This window comes from Schistocerca americana, chromosome 9 (assembly GCF_021461395.2).
Source record: "Schistocerca americana isolate TAMUIC-IGC-003095 chromosome 9, iqSchAmer2.1, whole genome shotgun sequence".
NCBI lineage: Eukaryota > Metazoa > Arthropoda > Insecta > Orthoptera > Acrididae > Schistocerca > Schistocerca americana.
Window position 1 is genome coordinate 43,665,428 of NC_060127.1, and position 20,435 is coordinate 43,685,862.

The 20,435-nt window shown below is 38.2% G+C and overlaps 1 protein-coding gene across 1 annotated transcript in view; it reads left to right on the plus strand.

Annotated features, from left to right (window-relative positions):
- The window catches only part of LOC124550924 (peroxidase-like), a 194,669-nt gene that overhangs the window by 159,447 nt on the left and 14,787 nt on the right, over positions 1-20,435 (plus strand). Inside the window, exons 10-11 of the mRNA XM_047125720.1 lie at positions 5,955-6,111; positions 16,438-16,608. Coding sequence (XP_046981676.1) covers positions 5,955-6,111; positions 16,438-16,608 — 328 coding nt within the window. The remainder of the gene's footprint in view (positions 1-5,954; positions 6,112-16,437; positions 16,609-20,435) is intronic.

The window sequence follows — 20,435 nt, forward strand, 5'->3', positions numbered from 1 at the left end:
TGGAGGTCTACATGTCTGTGGAGGGATTTCAAGCACGATACTGTAAAATAAGCCGGTTCCATTACATAGAAACATGGCAGTCATTAGAGAAACGCCTTTTTTTGAATCCTTCAGTGTCCAGAACTTCTGCAGAGTGGAGTGTGCACAGTCACCATTCTTGTAATACAGCTTTACAAGCAGACCACGATCCTGCATTGAGACAGTCATGGTGAACATCACAGGTGTGAAAGGAGGAAAAGCCGTGTACCCAGCGTGTTTATACCAACATCAATTGGTTATGCACGTGACAAGTGTTTCCATTTATGTCTTCTGACACATATAGCACCATCTATTGATCAATTTTCACACTATTCTTTTTCTCCTACCACACGTTTTTCCCCTTCTCCGATAGCATTCTGTTGCAATTTGACATCATTCTGACCAGTGGTGTTATTCATACAGCATTCTGAAAGTTTAACTTTAATTATAGTCACCATGTACTTTGGGCAATTATGAAATAAGAAGCAGGATATCATACCAAGCCCTGCAGAATAAATCTTTTTAATGTCTTTCCTTATAATGCCTTCAAATTCACATGGTGTAGTAGCATATTGGAAAAAGGAGTTAAGAGGGGTATTGTTTTTGGGAAGAAAGTGTGCAGTGTTTGGAGAGTTGGTCAGGAGATTCGTGGAAATTTCTGAAAAATACCTATTAAAATTATTAGTCATTTTATTTACATGTTGTGTCTTGGAAGTTTTGTGTGATCAAAGTAATCCACACTTTTTGTTGCTGATACAAAATAAATTGTGCTCCAGATATAAAATGAAACATTGCAAAGCCAGAGGAAGAATGCATGAAAGTATTGAAAAGCAAGTAACTCTTAGTGTGTTGCGGTAAGATAATTACATCTTTAAAAGTGCAGAGGTATCTTTGCTTTTTAAGGATTTTCTGTTGTAGTAATTATTACTAAGCTCTCAGCCTTTTAATTTGATGCTACTGCAGGACTTAGATATGCACCTCAGCAGTTGACCCTTTTTTTTATTTCTAAAAAAAGTGAAGTCATGTTGTATGGCGGATCCATCTGTGAATGTTCTAGTCACAAACCTGTTGAATCATAATTGGTGCACTAAACTGATGCACAAACTAGGCAATAAAAAATAAACTTCCAATACACCAGTGATACTGTACTACTAAGTGTTCCTCAGGGCCCAGTGCTTTGTCTTTCTCTTTCTTATACAAGATGTCCCAGGAGTAATGGTCAATATTCAGGGATATGACAGGAATGTTCATTTGAAGCAAAAATGTGCAATATATGCCGGCTTTAAAATGCATACCTTAAAAGCTATCAGCATGGCTGCTGTAGGAGTCTCCTGCCTAACACTGGAGGACATTGCCCACTTATCTACTATGCAACAAAAAAGTGCCAGGTATCTTAAATTAACACTTTAGTGTACAATGGCTGAAAGTGGAAGAAAAACTCCAGGGAGTGCCATAAGGTGCACTACTGTGGAAAACAAGCTCTTAAGGTATGCATTTCATAGCTCATGTTTACTAGACAATTCTTTTCCTTCTTTTGCTCTGTACTACGCTCTGTCAAAATATGTAAAACAAAGAACTTGCAGCAGAAGAGACTTGTTAGTAGTGGCTTACATCTCCTTAGCCAATTCACAAAGATAATTCTCAGCCAAATATTAAAAACACTATAGGCTACTGTGGAATAAGTTACTGCTTTCTTAATTATGGCATCAAACTATGGGGTTGTGCAGTTGATTTTCACTTGAACAGGATGTTGCTGTTACAGAAAAGAGCAATAAGACTTATCCAAGGGATAGGTCATAGATATTCATACTCTTAAGTGTTTGTGCATCACAAATACCTGACAATATATTCGTTATCTACATTTACATCTATACTCTGCAAACCACCCTGAGGCACATGGCAGAGGGTACATCCCATTGTACTAGTTATTAGGGTTTCTTCCTGCTACATTCATGTATGGAAGAACGACTTTTTGAATGCCTCTGTGCGTGCAGTAATTATTCTAATCTTATCCTCACAAGCCCTATGTGATCAATATGTAGGGGGTTGTAGTACATTCCTAGAGTAACCATTTAAAGTCAGTTATTGAAACTTTGTTAATAGACTTTCTCTGGATAGTTTACATCTATCTTTAAGAGTATGAAGTTCCTTCAGTGTATCTGTGGCACTCTGCCATGGATTAAACAAACCTGTGGCCATTTGTACTGCCCTTCTCTGCATACATTCAATATTCTCTGCTAGTTCTAGCTGGTATGGATCCCACACACTTGAGTAATATTCTAGAACTGGTTGCATGAGTGATTTGTAAGCAATCTCCTTTGTAGAATGATTGCACATTCCAGTATTCTATCAATAAACTGGAATCTACAACCTGCTTTACCCATGACTGAACCTATGTGATCATTTCATTTCATATCCCTACAAAGCATTACACACAAGTATTTGGATGAGCTGGCTGATTCAAACAGTGACTCATTGATATTATAGCCATAGGATACTATGTTGTTGTTTTTTTTTTTTTTTTTTTTTTTGAAGTGCACAATTTTACATTTCCAAATATCAATGAAATTGAGTCAAATGATTTTCAGAAATCAAGAAATGCACCATCTACCAGATTATCTTGATCCAAAACTTTCAGTATGTCATGTGAGAAAAGTGCAATTTAAGTTTTCCCTTATTCCACCTCAGTTACACTATGTCGGCGATTGCTGCGGAAACACTGTCTCCACATACATGTACACCATAATTACTCTACCATGCAAACATTGGGGTTACACTCATCTGGAACGAGACATTGCCATGGGTCCACTGGGGGCCAAACTGCACAATAACCCTGGGTTTGGTGTGGATCAGTGGTGGGGTGAGTGGACTGCTGTAGCCTGTAGTGGGGTTGTATATCACTGAGGGCTATGGCGGGGATGATGCCTCTCTGTTGTTTCTAGGTCCCCAGTTCAATACATACATATATACAAACTAAGTATCGCAAGTGGGCATAAAATTGTCATTGGATCCTTTTATTGACCATCAGACACATATCTTGATGTAATTGAAAGCCTTAGAAGAAGCTTCAGTTTGCTTTTGTGTTAGTTCCATGATCATACAGTAGCCATCAGAGAAGTCTTTATCATCCAATAATCATTTTAAGCAACTGGGAAAATTAGTTTTGTTAATGTTGGACATGACAAGATATCCTGTGAAACATTACTAAGTACCATCTATGAAAACAACCTAGAGCAGATGGCTTGGAACCCCATTCATGATGGAAATATGTTAAACCCAATGACAACAAATAGACCTGCTCTCTTTGAGGATGTGAACAATGAACACTGAAGCAGGTATCAGTGACCATGAGGCACTTGTAGCAACAATGAAACAAAAGATATATATATTCAGTAAGCCATATAAACTGCAATAGTGTCATATCTCCATGAGGAACTTTAAGCTTTTAGCGCAGGAGACAACCATGTAAAGGTACTATGGCACAAGTTTACGAGAACAGTTTACGCTGCATTGGATCAATATCAACTTGGTAGAACAGTTCATAATGGGAGAGACACTCTATGTAAAAAAAACTTCTAAAGAAACACAGATTAATGCATAATAGGTGTAAAACAAATCATAGGGCTAAAAACATTTGACTCTGAGCCCCGGTAGCTGAGTGGTCAGCACGACAGACTGTCAATCCTAAGGGCCCGGGTTCGATTCCCGGCTGGGTCGGAGATTTTCTCCACTCAGGGACTGGGTGTTGTGCTGTCCTAATCATCATCATTTCATCCCCACCGATGCACAAGTCGCCGAAGTGGCGTCAAATCGAAAGACTTGCACCAGGCAAGAGGTCTACCCAACAGGAGGCCCTCGTCACATGCCATTTAATTTTTACTGTCAAGAGAGGACTGCCAGAAGCCTTCAGTGATAAATGTAGCAGAATACTGTCAAATGATCTTTTACAAAACCTAAAGAAATTCTGGGTGTACATAAAGGCTGTTAGTGGCACCAAAGTTAGTGTCCATTCGCTCTCAGATAAAATAGGAACTTAAAATGAGCAAAGCAGAAGCTGAAATGTTTAATTCCATTTTATAATGTTCCTTCATAAAGGAAAACCCAGGAGAATTGACCAGGTTGAATCCTCGTACCACTGAGAATCTCCAGGGAGGTCATGGGGAGTCCCTATGAAATTCTGTACCGATTTTTCAGCAGAGTTATCCCCTCTGTTAACTGTAATCTATCATAGATCCCTCAAACAAAAAACCATGCCCAATTGTTGGAAGGGAGCACAGACCACACTTGTCTCCAAGAAGGGTGGTAGAAGTGACCCACTAAACTACCATTCAATATCCTTGGCATTAATTTGTTGCAAAATTTTAGAACATATTCTGAGCACAAATCTAATGAGGTATCTTAGGCAGAATGACCTCCTTCATTCCATCTAGCAGAGATTCAGAAAACATCAGTCATTGAAACTCAGTTCACACTAATTTTCACATATGACATACTGAATACTTTGGATCAAGGTAGTCCAAAAAACATTTAACTCAGTGCCACATCTGCTCTTATTATCAAAAGTACAATCTATCACATGGGATTATTTAGTGAAATTTGTAACTGGCTTAAGGTTTTTTTTGTAGAAAGCATGAAGGAAGTTATGTTGGGTGGAGAGTCATTGACAGATGCAGAAGTAGCTTCAGGTATGCTCCAGGGAAGTATGTTGTGGCCCTTGCTGTTTTGGTAACCTCAAATTTTTCACAGATGATGAAGTTATCTGTAATGAAGTACTGTCTGAGACAAGCTGTGTAAATATTTAGTCAGATCTCGATAAGATTTCAGAGTGGTGAAAAGATTGATAGCCCACTTTAAATGCAGAGAAATGTAAAATTGTGCACTTAAAAAACTGAAAAAAAAATCTGTCCTATGACTATAACGTCAATGAGTCACAGTAGGAAATGGCCAACCTATAAAAATACCTGAGTGTACTTTGTGCAGATATAAAAAGGAACAATCATGTAGGGTTAGTTTTCTGTGAAGCAGGTGACAGACTTCACTTTACTGATAGAAAACTGGGGAAATACAATCAGTCTACAAAGGAGATGGCTTACAGATCACTTTTGTGACCCATGCCAGAATATTGTTCAAGTGTGTGGGATCTGTACAAAATAGGGCTAGCAAGGCATGTTGAATCTATATAGAGAAGAGCAGCACAAACAGTCACAGACTTGTTTGAACTGTGGGAGAGTTTTGCAGAGATACTGAAGAAACCAACCTGGCAGGTTCTTGAACATGGACATAAAGTGTCCCCAGAAAGCATATTTACAAAATTTCAAGAACCACTTTTAAAAAATGAGTCTGGGAATATATTACAATCCCCTGTGTACCACTCCTGTAGGGACCATGAGGACAGTATTAGATTGATTACAGCAAGCACAGTGATATTTAAACAATCATTCTTCCCACATGCCATGCAAGAATGTAATGGGAAAAACCCTAATAACTGGTAGCACAGGGTGTACCCTCTGCAACGTACATCACAGTAGTTTGAAGAGAAGAAATATAGATGAAGCTGTGGTTGTGTGGGGAATGATTTTAACACTACAGTAAAATTGTTTCTGACAGGTAAATTTTTACACTTATTCAACAACTCTTAAGGCACTGGCTGTGACATGAACCCATAGCATATCAACTGTAAAGTAATAAATGTACAAAACAGATATAAGATGTAACATCTGTGATATGTAACATATTTTGTAAATGGAATTATTGTCAACTGTTATTTCTGACATTTGCAAAAGCCATTAGTGTATGGATACATGACAGAAAAAATACTAAATAAATAATAAATAAATGTCCTGCAAGGCAAAAATGTCCTTTTCTCCAGGGACCTGTTCATGTATATATTCATTTTTCTTATTAATTAGCTAAACTATTCAAATCACATCTTGCAGCATGTACAAAGACATAGGATGTCCAGTTGGTAAAATAAAAATAAATAGATGGTTCAATAAACCAGAAATCATCCTCAAAGGTAACAATTTTGATCAACTGACCTTGGGTCTCTCACAGCAAGCTTCCACGAAGTACGACAGTTACACAGTCTATGAGGTAAGACAGCTATGTATAAACTGTTGTGGTACTTAATCCAATTGATTTATATGCAAATTTGAGATAACAAATTTAGTAACTATTATAGCAATTATATATAGTTAGCTTAAGAAAGTTAACTGCCACATAATCATTTTTCGCATGTCATACTTCTCTTTTGGTTTTTGTTTCTCAAGTCTGAATGTTCCTGGTGACGTCATGTTACTTTCACAACTGGATAACAAGTTAAAGGGAAGTCAACACTTGTTTAAACTAATCATGAAGCTTACAAAGGATGTCTCTTGGCTTGAACAGGAAATTGTATTGAACATTGGTACACAGACCCATCTCACACTTCTTACCAAACTGGCAACAGCATGTGATGTGATTTTGTTGCTCTTTGTCCCTTGGTTTGTATACAGCAGTGCTTACAGTCTTGGAGGAGGGGAGGGGGGAAGGGGTCAAACATCCGTCAGCCAATTACCTCAGCAAGTAACTGATGTATTTAGTAGACGTGTGTCAGTATTTTCATAAATTTACAGTGAAAATGAATGAAACCATTAACGTTTTGAATGTTTTAAATAGTGTGGCATCCAAGTTAAGAAGGTGTTATCCAATGGAAGACAGTGAAGGACAGGATATGACACTTTCACAATGTTTTACTGTGTATGATTATTCAGAAACATGAATATTCATTTGACTCAGAGACATGAATATTCATTTGACTGCTCAACTGAAATAACAGTGAATAGGATGGTGGATGAGAAAAATGACTTTGTCAGTGATAACAGAATTAATAGTGTTCAAGATCGTAATGTTAGTGGTAGTGGTGGAAACAGTACTCCTCAACAAAGAGCTAACAGTTCTGGTGACTACAAACCTTCACCAGAAAAGAAATCCAACACTGTTAGGATTTTAATAAAACTTTCAGAAGAATGTTTTGACAGCATTTACTATGATTATCATACACCTCTACTAAAGTTGTGACCTATAGCTTGTTATTGAAGAGGCTTCCATCTATAAAAATGCACATTGCACAGTGAATTAATATTTGATTTTGTGGAGAAAGAAAGATGTAATGAATATCCATTTCAAGGAAAGAAGGCAGTCAAAGATTTGGAGATAAAACAACACATTCTACTTTGATTTCACAAAGCAAGAAATGAAAGAAAATGTGCCCATTAGTGTCACATCAAACTTTGAGCAATGCAAAAAGCAAGATAAATTATGCACACAAAGTGTAAACATTCTTCAGCTTTCATACAATGTCACAAGAAGAATGTAGAATGTGCTGTGGACTACTTTCGTGAAAGACAGAGATGTAAAGGAAGCAAAAGACATTCACCAGTCTGGGCCCCATTTTGTCAGACAAGTAAACCAGTACACTGTGAGTTTCCAAATATGTGACACTGCCTTTTGAACACTGATCAAAGTGGATTTTTTTATGAATTAACTTCTGATGTGAAGCTACCTAAAGAAGGAGGAAAAATCAACAGTCACTCTGGTCCAGTCTGCACACAGTACAACTCATAGTCATACAGTAGATGTTGGAGATTCAATGAATGAACACCTAAAATAAAAACTGTATATTTTTCTCCAGGAAAAACTTTTGACCTGAAATTAAAACTTCTATTGAAGACAATCTTCCACCAGACAGACATTCAGAGGGTAACACAAGTGGGAAAATGTTGAAAAACATTTAAAATCATTTTTCGTGAATGCTGTTTATTACAATGTCACCCATAACCAGAAGTGTACACTACTTTAGATTCATGGATTACTCACAAGAACATAACAATAGAAAGTTGTTCATTTGCAGGTAAAGACATTGAAAGCCAATCTGCCAAAAAACACCAAACTACCTACAAATTTCTCCCAAAAATGTAAAACATATGAAAGATAGATAACAGACTATATAAGCACTATTAGACACTAAGTCATGAGACAGAATTTGCATAATGACAATGCATTATATTATTCATGAACAGCTGTCTGCTCCAGTGTATCAGCTTATGCTTCAATATTCCTGACAAGCAGCCGGATACAATACTCCTGCAGGTGAAACTGCATTCAAGAAAGTGGTTCAAGTGCCATTCAATTTTGCAGCTCTAGGATATGATTCTGAGGATTGTCCAGATATTGCTTTTGCCAAATGTGTCTATAGTACTTCTGCTTATTGTTTCATGCATTTAGTTGAGGAACTACATGCACATCTTTAAGTCCAATGGTGGGAAGCTGAATGCTCTCACCAGTGGTACATTAGGCTTCTAAATATAACTGGAACACCAAAGTCCTGTTCAAGTCAATAGACTTCCAGACTTTCCTTGTTAGTATAACATGTTTTGATCATGATGTTGACCTCAAGTTTTCCTATCATTCAAAGTGATTTTACATGCCCTTTCCACTTTGATTGACAATCAACGTGCATTCAAAATAACTGTGTGCTTTTCACACATTGTACAGATTCATTATTTATTTTGAGGTTATTACAGTCTTTTCTTTTTTTTCTTTTTTTTTATTAGAAATTCATAGTGCTCATTTTCTTTATATTAAGTGTATCTTTATTCAGAATGAGAATTTTCAGTCTGCAGCGGAGTGTACACTACTGGCAGATTAAAACTGTGTGCCCGACTGAGACTCGAACTCGGGACCTTTGCCTTTCGCGGGCAAATGCTCTACCATCTGAGCTACTGAAGCACGACTCACACCCGGTCCTCACAGCTTCACTTCTGTCAGTATCTCATCTCCTACCTTCCAGACTTTACAGAAGCTCTCCTGCTCTCCTCATTCTGGAAAGATCCCCAAGGCTGTGGCTAAGCCATGTCTCCACAATATCCTTTCTTTCAGGAGTGCTAGTTCTACATGGTTCGCAGGAGAGCTTCTGTAAAGTTTGGAAGGTAGGAGATGTGATACTGACAGAAGTAAAGCTGTGAGGACCGGGCGTGAGTTGTGCTTCGGTAGCTCAGATGGTAGAGCATTTGCCCGCGAAAGGCAAAGGTCCCGAGTTCAAGTCTCGGTCAGGCACACAGTTTTAATCTGCCAGGAAGTTTTGTATCTTTATTGTTTGATACCCACTTATGTACACAGCAAAGCATTTATCAGCTTTCTCTCTTTGTACTTCTGGTGACTTGTTGGCGACCAGTACCTTAGAGTTGTCTGCAAACAATGTTGTTCAATCATACATGACACTTTGTGGGAATATAATTGTGTGTTTTACCTTGCCAGCCTAGGAGCTTCACATCATTAGTATTTGCACTTTTTATGTGTATTTTAAGTATGGATCCAGTTCCATGTCAGTACATGTTTTATTGTCATGTGAAGTAACTGTAATTAATAATCTATGCATACTGTATTTTAACCATCACATTTGTGATACTGCTTAATCATGTATCCTAGCTGTAGTGCCCTCTGGTGGCCTCAGTTTCTTTGTATAAATACCAGACACATTCTGATCATCACCAGCACTTACTATGTACCTTCATGTTTAGTTTGAAGTTGATACTACATCAGAATATTTTATGGTATGTATGGTTGGTATACATGACTGTTAATCATGTAAACATGTTTTATCTTTCTCATGTAGCACCAGGACTTTGATTAGATTTAGCATCAGTAAACTGAACTTAGTTGGTTGCACACTGTTTTTGTTTGTAACAGGTCTGAAGATGGCAGTAGCCAAAACCGGTAATAGTGAAATGTAAAAATTTGTGTGGTCAAGATGGACCTGTAAAATAAAATATTGTTGAAGGTCATTTTGTTCTATGCTGGCTGTCATGTTGTGCTATTGTGTGCATCCTTCACACGTGTAAAACCATATAAATAGTGAATATGGCTAATAGACATCGCTTGTCAAACTTAGAGATTGAAGAACCCTTGAACAATGGATCAGAACATGATGATCTTTCAGATGACATCAGCGATTTTTCAGAAGACAACCATGATTTACGTGAGATCGAGAGCAAAACCTGTGCTGCTGATAGAAATGATGGTAGTGGGTATGAAGAAGCTAGCACACAAGTTTCTATTAGTCAGATTTATCATTCGTTACAGCAGCCTACCCTACATAATGAATGGTGTCATTTTGATGCACTCCCTGAATTACCTCTGTTTGAATAAATGAGTGGAATTAAGGTTCCTGTCAATACGTTATCAACAGAACTACATGGTTTGTTGCAACTTTTTGATCACAGCATGTTTCTAAAGGTAAAGTCAGAAACAAATATACGTGCTACTTATACTATTTCTGAACTTTGCTGTCAGAATAGAATCAAATCAAAATCTTTATCGATGAAATGGAGGGCATTGAGGATACATGAAGTATATCAATTTTTGGTAATCATTTTGCATATTTGTGTTGTAAAGAAACCTAAACGTAGGGATTATTGGTCTGAAGACCCTGTGCTTGCATTATCATTTGCTTCCCAGCTAACGTCATGAGACAGATTTTTGCCATGTTCAGGTTGCTGAACGTGAACAATTATGCACTATGGCTACCTCAGCTAACTTCAAGAGACAGATTTTTTGACATATTCAGGATGCTGCATGTGAACAATAATTCACTATGAATACCTCAACAAGAACCAGGCCATGATTCTCTGCATAAAATAAGACCTGTCTGGGATTTTTCACAGAAAGATCCAGAAAAGACTTTTATCCATCACGAAATCTGATTGTGGATGAAGCAATACATCCTTTTAGAGGAAGAATTGGACTCCATGTTTATATGAAAGACAAACCAGAGAAATATCTCATAAAACTGTATGTTGTAAATGATGCTAAACAGGTTACATGTGCAATGTTGAAGTTTATAATGTAGGAAAAGGAAATGTTGACAATTCTGTCAAATCCCTGCTGCTGAGTGTATGTTCCTCTTACTTGGGAAAAGGACATGTGGTATACATGGACAGATTTTATACAAATCCTGCAGTCCTTGAAGAACTATGAGAAAGAAATGCATTGGGAGTTGTAACTGTGATGAAGAACAAGGTAGGTTTGCATAGAGACCTAATAAATCAAAAACTAAAGAAAAGAGAAATGACATTTCATTGCAAAGAACACGTTTTCTGTGTAAAATGAAAAGACAAACGTGATGCACACATGTTGTCAACACAGCATAAGAGGACTGCTTCTCATGTCAGTGTAAAATCCAGGAGTGAATATGTTGAGGTAGTAAAACCAGATGTTGTACTAGACTACAACTTGTCTTAAACAGGATTGACATGGGAGACCAGCTGATGAGTTACTAACCCTTCCAGTGAAAGGCTGTAAAATGGTGTAAAAAGATTTTCTTTCATATTTCTATGAGGGCAGTTGTGAATGCCAACATTATTCACAAGATTAAAATATCAAAAAAGTGTGAATTAGCAGATTTTATCTGTAAATTAGCAAAGGAATTGGTTCAAAAAGGAGGAGCAGAACTAAATAAAGACACACATTCAGCACCTGGAGATGCAAGTGCAAGCAGACTCACAGCACATCATTTTCCTGAGAAACTGCTGCCAACAAAAAAGAAAACAAACCTAGCTAGAAGATGCTGGGTCTTCTGGGAACAAGTGAAAGCTGCAGGAAAGGTAGTGAGGAAAGAGGCCAGATACTACTGTAGGCCATGTAACAAAGGCCTTTGTGTTCCTGAGAGTTTTGAAAGATTTCATACCTGTGTGAAGTTCTCCAATTTGTAAAAATAATAAAAAAACAATTTCACAATAAAACACTTTACCTATAAATTAAGCAATTAGAATTTCCTGCTGATAAGTGATTTTAGATCAATAGCCTACCATTCCCTACAACTTATGAAAATTTTGGCCTCTACAGGGAAAAATAAAAATGCTGAAAAACAGTATCTTTAGAGTAATATCTAGATATCCCTGTATAATTTATTTGTGCCAAATGTATACTTATGCATATAGAGGAAGGATGGAAGATTAAGCTGATATAATGCCCAAAGAGGTAAGTGGATTAGCAAATTTATTAAAAAATTCTAAACTGTAGCAAATTTCGTCAGGATCTGGGTATTAACTGGATTGCCAACCCATTAGGCTCCAATGTGTTAATAAGACAAATTGGTACTATATCCAATATGGTGAAATTTTATTTTTCAGTCTGCAAACTAACCTCATCAATGGCTGCTGACTTCTTATTGTTTAATTTCTGCAGTGTACTGCTGACCGTATGCTCTCTTGTGAGAAACATCACCATTGTGCTTGCTGTTTAATTCATTGTGAATGCTGCATGTGTTTTAGGAAGATTTTGTGGCAACACCTGCATAATACCAGAGAAATAGTCAGTTATAAAAATTGGCCAGTTCCTCAGGATATTCTATGACTCTGTTAATTTTTTATTTTTTATTTATTATACCTATGTCCGTCGTTCCCAGTTTGATGCTATATAACACGCCTTATTGCTTTGCTTTTATTTTCTGCATTGTGTATTATTTTGTCATTGAATGACTTTTTTGCAGTAAGCAGTAATATCCCGTATTTCATTTTGTAGCTATGATAGTAATTTAGGGACTGTGGCTTAGTATATTGCTTTAGTAGAGAACTGAAAAAATTTAAGTTGCTGTGAGGACTTTCTAATACCCATAGTTATATATCTATTTTACTTAGCTGTTACTGTTGAAGTGGCTGCTTTTGTAAATGTCCTTTCAAACATTAATTTAAACAAAATGCAGAATTTACAGAACTTACCATCTACACTGTTTTCCCTATAAACTTCATCCCAGATCTGTTTTGCCAATGCCCTAGAAAAATTGGACATCTGTGTTTGGAGAAGATTATCTTTAGTTTCCATTATCTGACAGTAATGAACATAGAATCAAGATCTTTTAGAAATATTTTACAATTTTCACTTTTGGTAGCTGTAAAACTGCTGCTGAACTTTTTTTATACCTTAGTAGAAGCATTTACCATTTGTGCCATGCCAAAACTGTTAAAGGTGTTGATTTTGGAGGCTGCAACTCTTTCCAGGATGACAGTTAATTTGTTGAAGAAAGTTTTCTCACTAGATGAGCAATACACACACAGAACAATTAACTTCATATAGATGTATAGCTTTATTAGTTCAATGGCTGCCAATTCAAAATGATTATCTAGTCTAATGGTAATCAGATCCTCTTTCACCTTAAAATGTATGCCATCTCTGATTTAAATATATGATTTCCCACTCTGTAAGGATGTTCTACTTGCATGTTCATATGGCAATAGCACTATATGGTACATTTAAGTGTGTCTGCACCTGTTTCTGAGTCATACCAATAAACCTAGTGATCACTGTGTTAAGAAAGTTGTGAATACTATTCGCAGTATCCAGCATGTGATATTTTCAAACAGAGTTGTCTCTACTTTGTTGTTAGCAGCTTTGGCATTGATTTTGCTGAGATCATCCCGAGGTCCAAAAATGGAATGAATCTATCCAATTTAATTTTAATCTTGCCTTCAAGTTCTCTGATCAAGATTCATATATCGTGCATCGTCAGAGCCTCCCTATGTGATCACAGACAACCTCATTTGTGGGTGTTGAGGGCCCACCTGAACATGCTTCACTCTACACTGATGAGCTTCCATTTTTGAAGGGTTGTACCCTTCCTACCATTTGGTATCCATTGTTTAATGCCCAAAGATTTGTTGAATGTTATGGGTCATTCCAACTTGAGAACTGCCAGTCTTAAAACAAAACTTGATGCAATAACATTGTTCCACTTTTCCTGTCGTTTTACCCTCAACACAAAATCTGAAGACTATCAGTTTAATAAGTCACAGCTGCAAAATACTAACGTGAATTCTTTACAGACGAATGGAAAAACTGGTAGAAGCGGACCTCGGGGAAGATCAGTTTGGATTCCATAGAAATGTTGGAACACGTGAGGCAATACTAACCTTACGACTTATCTTAGAAGAAAGATTAAGAAAAGGCAAACCTACGTTTCTAGCATTTGTAGACTTAGAGAACGCTTTTGACAACGTTAACTGGAATACTCTCTTTCAAATTCTGAAGGTGGCAGGGGTAAAATACAGGGAGCGAAAGCCTATTTACAATTTGTACAGAAACCAGATGGCAGTTATAAGAGTCAAGGGGCATGAAAGGGAAGCAGTGGTTGGGAAGGGAGTGAGACAGGGTTGTAGTCTCTCCTCGATGTTATTGAATCTGTATATTGAGCAAGCAGTAAAGGAAACAAAAGAAAAATTCGCAGTAGGTATTAAAATTCATGGAGAAGAAGTAAAAACTTTGAGGTTCGCCGATGACATTGTAATTCTGTCAGAGACAGCAAAGGACTTGGAAGAGCAGTTGAACGGAATGAACAGTGTCTTGAAAGGAGGATATAAGATGCACATCAACAAAACCAAAACGAGGATAATGGAATGTAGTCAAATTAAATTGGGTGATGCTGAGGGGAGTAGATTAGGAAATGAGACACTTAAAGTAGTAAAGGAGTTTTGCTATTTAGGGAATAAAATAACTGATGATGGTCGAAGTAGAGAGGATATAAAATGTAGACTGGCAATGGCAAGGAAATCGTTTCTGAAGAAGAGAAATTTGTTAACATTGAGTATAGATTTAAGTGTCAGGAAGTCGTTTCTGAAAGTATTTGTATGGAGTGTAGCCATGTATGGAAGTGAAACATGGACGATAAATAGTTTGGACAAGATGAGAATAGAAGCTTTCGAAATGTGGTGCTACAGAAGAATGCTAAAGATTAGATGGGTAGATCACATAACTAATGAGGAGGTATTGAATAGGATTGGGGAGAAGAGAAGTTTGTGGCACAACTTGACTAGAAGAAGGGATCGGTTGGTAGGACATGTTTTGAGGCATCAAGGGATCACAAATTTAGCATTGGAGGGCAGCGTGGAGGGTAAAAATCATAGAGGGAGACCAAGAGATCAATACACTAAGCAGATTCAGAAGGATGTAGGTTGCAGTAGGTACTGGGAGATGAAGAAGCTTGCACAGGATAGAATAGCATGGAGAGCTGCATCAAACCAGTCTCAGGACTGAAGACCACAACAACAACAATGAGATACCATAAATCAGAGCAAGAGGTTTGATGTAGTAATGTTGCGAAGGCTGGAAGAGAAGATGGGCTAACAGGTGTGGGTGTACATAGAGCCTCCAAGCTTTGTAGCTCAAGGTCCTTAATGTTTATTAGAAAACAGTGAGTTGTCTGCATCACAACTATGTATGTGACTGGTCATGGGTTCAGACCCAGGGTCCAAGTCTTCCCAAAGAGGGGAGGAATGTTAATTTTGAGCAGTATTGTAAGAAAAACAGGTTCATCGCACAAATATATGGGATGAGCAGGCAGAAGCAGAGGCACTGATATCCACCTTCATAAATGAGCATGTTCACCTACAGTAAAGCAGGCTATGCAGAGCCACATAATCTTCACGTCATCACAGAAAATCTGTGTAACTACAAACCAGCCCAAGCAGATTTTCTACTCTGTTGGGCTACCAGAGCATCAATCTGTATATGCCTGGAAACAAAAAAATGTGCTATTAATCATTACAAAAACCCTCCAATTCTAGTACAGTTATGTATAGTCTGGCAATGTTCTTTGTGATGCAGTGGTTATGCATGTCTCCACTGTGTTAGAAGCCAGTGAGCAACCAGCACAAATCTGGGCAACTGTCTCCAGGAGACTGGCTCATGGAGTTATGTCTTCAACTGTGGAGTTGGAGCAACTAAAGCAGCAGCTAAACTTCTGCCTTGAAGGGCAGTGCTTCACGGACCACCTACCCCAAGACAAGCTTCCCTTCCTGCAGCAGTGGACCTCTATGAGAATCCAGGGTTAAAGTTCACATTACTGGCACTCCTCACTCACAGCTGCAGAGTGTTAAGTGGGACGAGCAATGCTGAATGAGAAAATGGTGCTAGAGAAGCAGGATGTGAACGTCATCCATCCATCGCACCAGCTGCACCATCAGCAGCTGAAAGACCACACAACTGAAGGGGGCATTTCTGTGGTGTCACTACACTTTGATCATTGTAATGTGAGACTGAATAAAAGATGGGTTACATGGCAGCCAAGTTTCCCTAGCTACCACTGGCCACCACCAACACCTCCACTCCCCACAGTTTCATCTGTACACAGTAGCAGCCCAACTCAAACTAGGTGGCTACAAAAGTCTAAGCACTCAATGTAAAGTCTCCCATTCTTTTCATCCAACATTATGCCTGTTGTGCCTTCTGCCTTGAATGTGTCTCTCTATATCCACAATATTTTTTTCCAAAACTAAGTTAAATATCGCTGGCTAAAGGCATTCAGCCTATTTCACTTGAACAATATTGATGTAGGTATGTCAATATTCTTAACTAGTACTTGAATTAATAAAGTTTCAATGATTTCAGCTTAACAGGAACATGTTCCAAGTTGACTGGCCTTATGGTCAAGATCTAGACATGTTTGACATAATAAGAGGAAGAGATGGTGGCTTGGGACGCTATAATGATTATCGAGAATTAATAGGCCTACCGAGAGCAACAAAATTTGAAGACTTTACTGATATTATGTCCTATGAGGTATGTAAACAACCATTGTCATTCCATGTTCATTTTTGTTTGTGAAAACGAAACACTAAGTGCTACATCTGAATAAGTCATTTTGGTCCCATTTGCACTTTTGATTTAAATTAGAGTAATTCTCCAAATGGAGCATATTTGAATTGAAACAGATCCAACAATAGGGCTTATGTTGATCCTTCACAATAGGTAACAACAGACAAAAATGAGGAAAGCCAATACGCTCTAATATCTGTAGCTCTAGGGTACTCACAGTTTTTTCCATGTTTGCATATACTCATAAATAATTTTGAAAATCAAGGTTATCCTATTGAGGGTAATTGAACAGTGCTACTGGTGGTCATTTTTCCATTATGGGTAGATAAATGTACATACATACAGGGTGTCTCAATGCTTATTGAGTCATATTGAAACAGGTGATACTGCGTTCACACCCATTATAGTGAGATAAGGAGCCAGTGGTCAGAGATGTATATTTGTTGTGTTATGGATATGCACAGTGTAAATCACATAACAACAATGTAGCTGACTGTAATTGTTCAAAGCAACAACCACCAGTCTTAGTGTTTCTATTGCAATGGTGCGTCCAGTTTTGCCATACCCTTGCAAGGATCCTGAGTGTCTGTTGTACCCTGGAAGAGGCATTGGGTAATAAAAAGCATACACTCCTTTATCACCAGACAGACTTACTGTACAAAACTTAGCTCAGAGCACATGTATCATTTGATGACTGCATGCATCACACTGGTGCATTAACCTGTGCTGCACCCACATTGCTATCCCTGGGGTCAGTTGTCCACTGCATCAGACACCTTGTGATGTGTGTTACTGCGTACAGTGTGTGATCCATAGTCAAAGAAAGACTGTTACTCATTACTAGAGTTGGCCAATATACATTTAATGTATGGTGCAGCAAAATGCAGTGCCCACAAAGAAGCACAAATTCACAGAGAGTGCTTTCCAAACAGTCATCATCATAATTGGAAGAACTTTAACTCTGTGAATACCAACTTTCCTATAAGTTTTTCATCCATTGCTAGAAGGACATTGCTATCTGCAAACATAAAATAATGGCAATAGGATAAATATCATACACACTGAGAATGCCATAGCTGTGGGAAAACATGTCTGGGTGAGAATAAAATAAAACTGTACTTCAACATAAAGCAGACCTGATCTCCAAAAACAAAAATTTGAGGAGAGGCCAAGCGTGGATCTATGTCTGGATTCGAGAGAGTGGGTGTTGTGTACATAGTTCCGCGTAGTCAGCGCGTACACAACTTTCCCAATAGAGCGTGCCCCGCTAAGCACAACAGTGCAGGCGCAGCGCTCGTCCGTCTCCGCACTATGAGATGGCACTGTCTTAGAGACAGACCAAATTCTGCTTCTGCCAATCCGCGTATTAATATGTCTCGCAGCCAATGAGATTGCTGCTAACATAGAACCTTTTCTCCTCGTGGATCACACTTGGGCAGTGATACCTGAACGCTCAGGGTATTATAACGAGTGTACAGACCTCCGATTAGTCAGTCTGCATTTGTCTGCACCAGTCTGTACCATTCTGCATTAGTCTGCATTAGTCTATAGTCAAGTTTCAGTCTGCACCTAATAAGATTATCATATTCCTGTACATAGCCATGAAGAGAAATGTATAGACACTTTGTCAAGTATCAGAGATATGTGAGAATAAGATTAATGTACCAAGACCAAAGGAACTTCAGATTATCAATTGTAAACAGCATCCAGAATCAAGTTATGTAATGTCTATATTTTTTATTATTTTAATAAATGTGTGTGAAAATTAATCAAGTTCTGATTAAAGTTGGTCACCGCCAATCTGCTACTCTAAGCGTGCAAGTGGCATTTCTATCGTCTGACCTAACGGCAGAAGATAAACACGCCACGATAAGATCACAAGACATATTGCTGACACTCTCCTACTTCGTTAGAGCGACAAGTCAAATAATTTGATGGTGTGTGTACCAAAGGTCTTACAGTATGCACACCACAGTGGGAGAGGTGAGGGAGGAGGTTGCAACCCTCAATTTTAATCACAATTTTTATTTATCACAAATAAATCTCCTCCAAACGAAATGTAATTAATTAATTGGTACATGAACTATGAAGGAACAGTTCATGACAAAATACTTGTGACAGTCACAATAGAAATGGATATGAGATTGTTACAATGTGAAGAGTACAGTCAATACATGACTTAGCTAGCTAACTAGTATTTTGTAGCAAATTTGCATACAGGCAACTTTGGTGGGAACTATACACACAGTAAACAGTCATCTTGTGGTAGGGACGACAGTTAGAGGAGAGTCAAATAACAGCAGAGGCAGAGACAGCCACCAAAAGCCCTTTCATTCACACTGTGCTTACCCTCACTGGATGTGTGTGAGGTTACACATATTGAAAAAATTCTATCATCTATTTGCATGTGCAGTGGAGTTTCTAAAGCATGTACACAGTTTCTTATGTTCTCCTTGCCCTCCCTACCTCCCTCAAAAAATTTGCTTTCCTTTCCACTTTTAAGATACCACAGTTGCCTTGAATTTGACAGTAATAAGAGTAAAATACACTGAGGTGACAAAAGATATGAGATAGCAATACGTATATATACAGATGGCAGGCAGTATCATGAACAAGGTATAAAAGGGCAGTGCATGGGTGGAGCTGTCATTTATTCTCAGGTGATTCATATAAAAAGGTTTCCGAGTCGATTATGGCCACACAGTAGAAATTAACAGACTTTGAATGCAGAATGGGAATTGGAGCTAGACACCTGATACATCCCATTTTGGAAATCATTAGGGAATTCTATATTCTGTGATACACAGTGTCAAGAATGTGCTGAGACTACCAAATTTTAGGCATTACCTTTCACCAAGGACAACACAGTAGCTGACAGCATTCACATAATGACTGAGAGCAGCAGCATTTGTGTAGAGTTGCAGGGCTAATAGACAATCGACACTCTGTGAATTAACCACAAGTATCAATGTGGCATGTATGATGAACATATCCATTAGGACAGTATGATGAAATTTGGTGTTAATGGGGTTTGGCAGCTGATAAGCAAGGTGAATGCTTTTCCTAACAGCATGACATTGCCAGCAGTGCCTCTCCTGGACTTGTGACCATATTGGTTGGACCCTAGATGACTGGAAAACCATGGTGTGGTCAGATGAGTTCTGATTTCAGTTAATAAGAGCTGATGATAGGGTCCGACTGTGCCATAGACCCCATGAAGCCATGGATGCAGCTCATCAACAAGGCACTGTGAAAGCTAGTGGTGGCTCCATAATGTGATGGGCTGTGTTTACACGGTATGGCTGGGTGCTCTGGTCCAGCTGAACTGCTTGTTGACTGGGAATGGTTATGTTTGGCTACTTGGAGACCACTTGCAGACATTGATGGTCTTCATGTTCCCAAACCACAATTGTTTGCAACTGGATGGAAGAACATTCTGAGCATTTCTAGTGAATGATTTGGCCACTCAGATCACCCAACATGAATTTAATTGAATATTTATGGAGCATAATCGAGAGGTCAGTTCACACACAAAATCCTGAAACAACAGCACTTTTGCAATCATGGATGGCTGTAGAGGCAACATGGCCCAATATTTCTGCAAAGGACATTCAGCATCTTGTTGAGTCCATGCCATGTCAAGTCGCTGCACTACACTGGGCAAAAGGAGGTCTGTCACAATATTGGGAGGTTTCCCATGACTTTTGTCGCCTCAGTTTTTATAAAGTATGTTAATAGAGTCACTTGCAAGATTAATAATTTACATAAAACAAACTCAGAGTGTGCTCTCA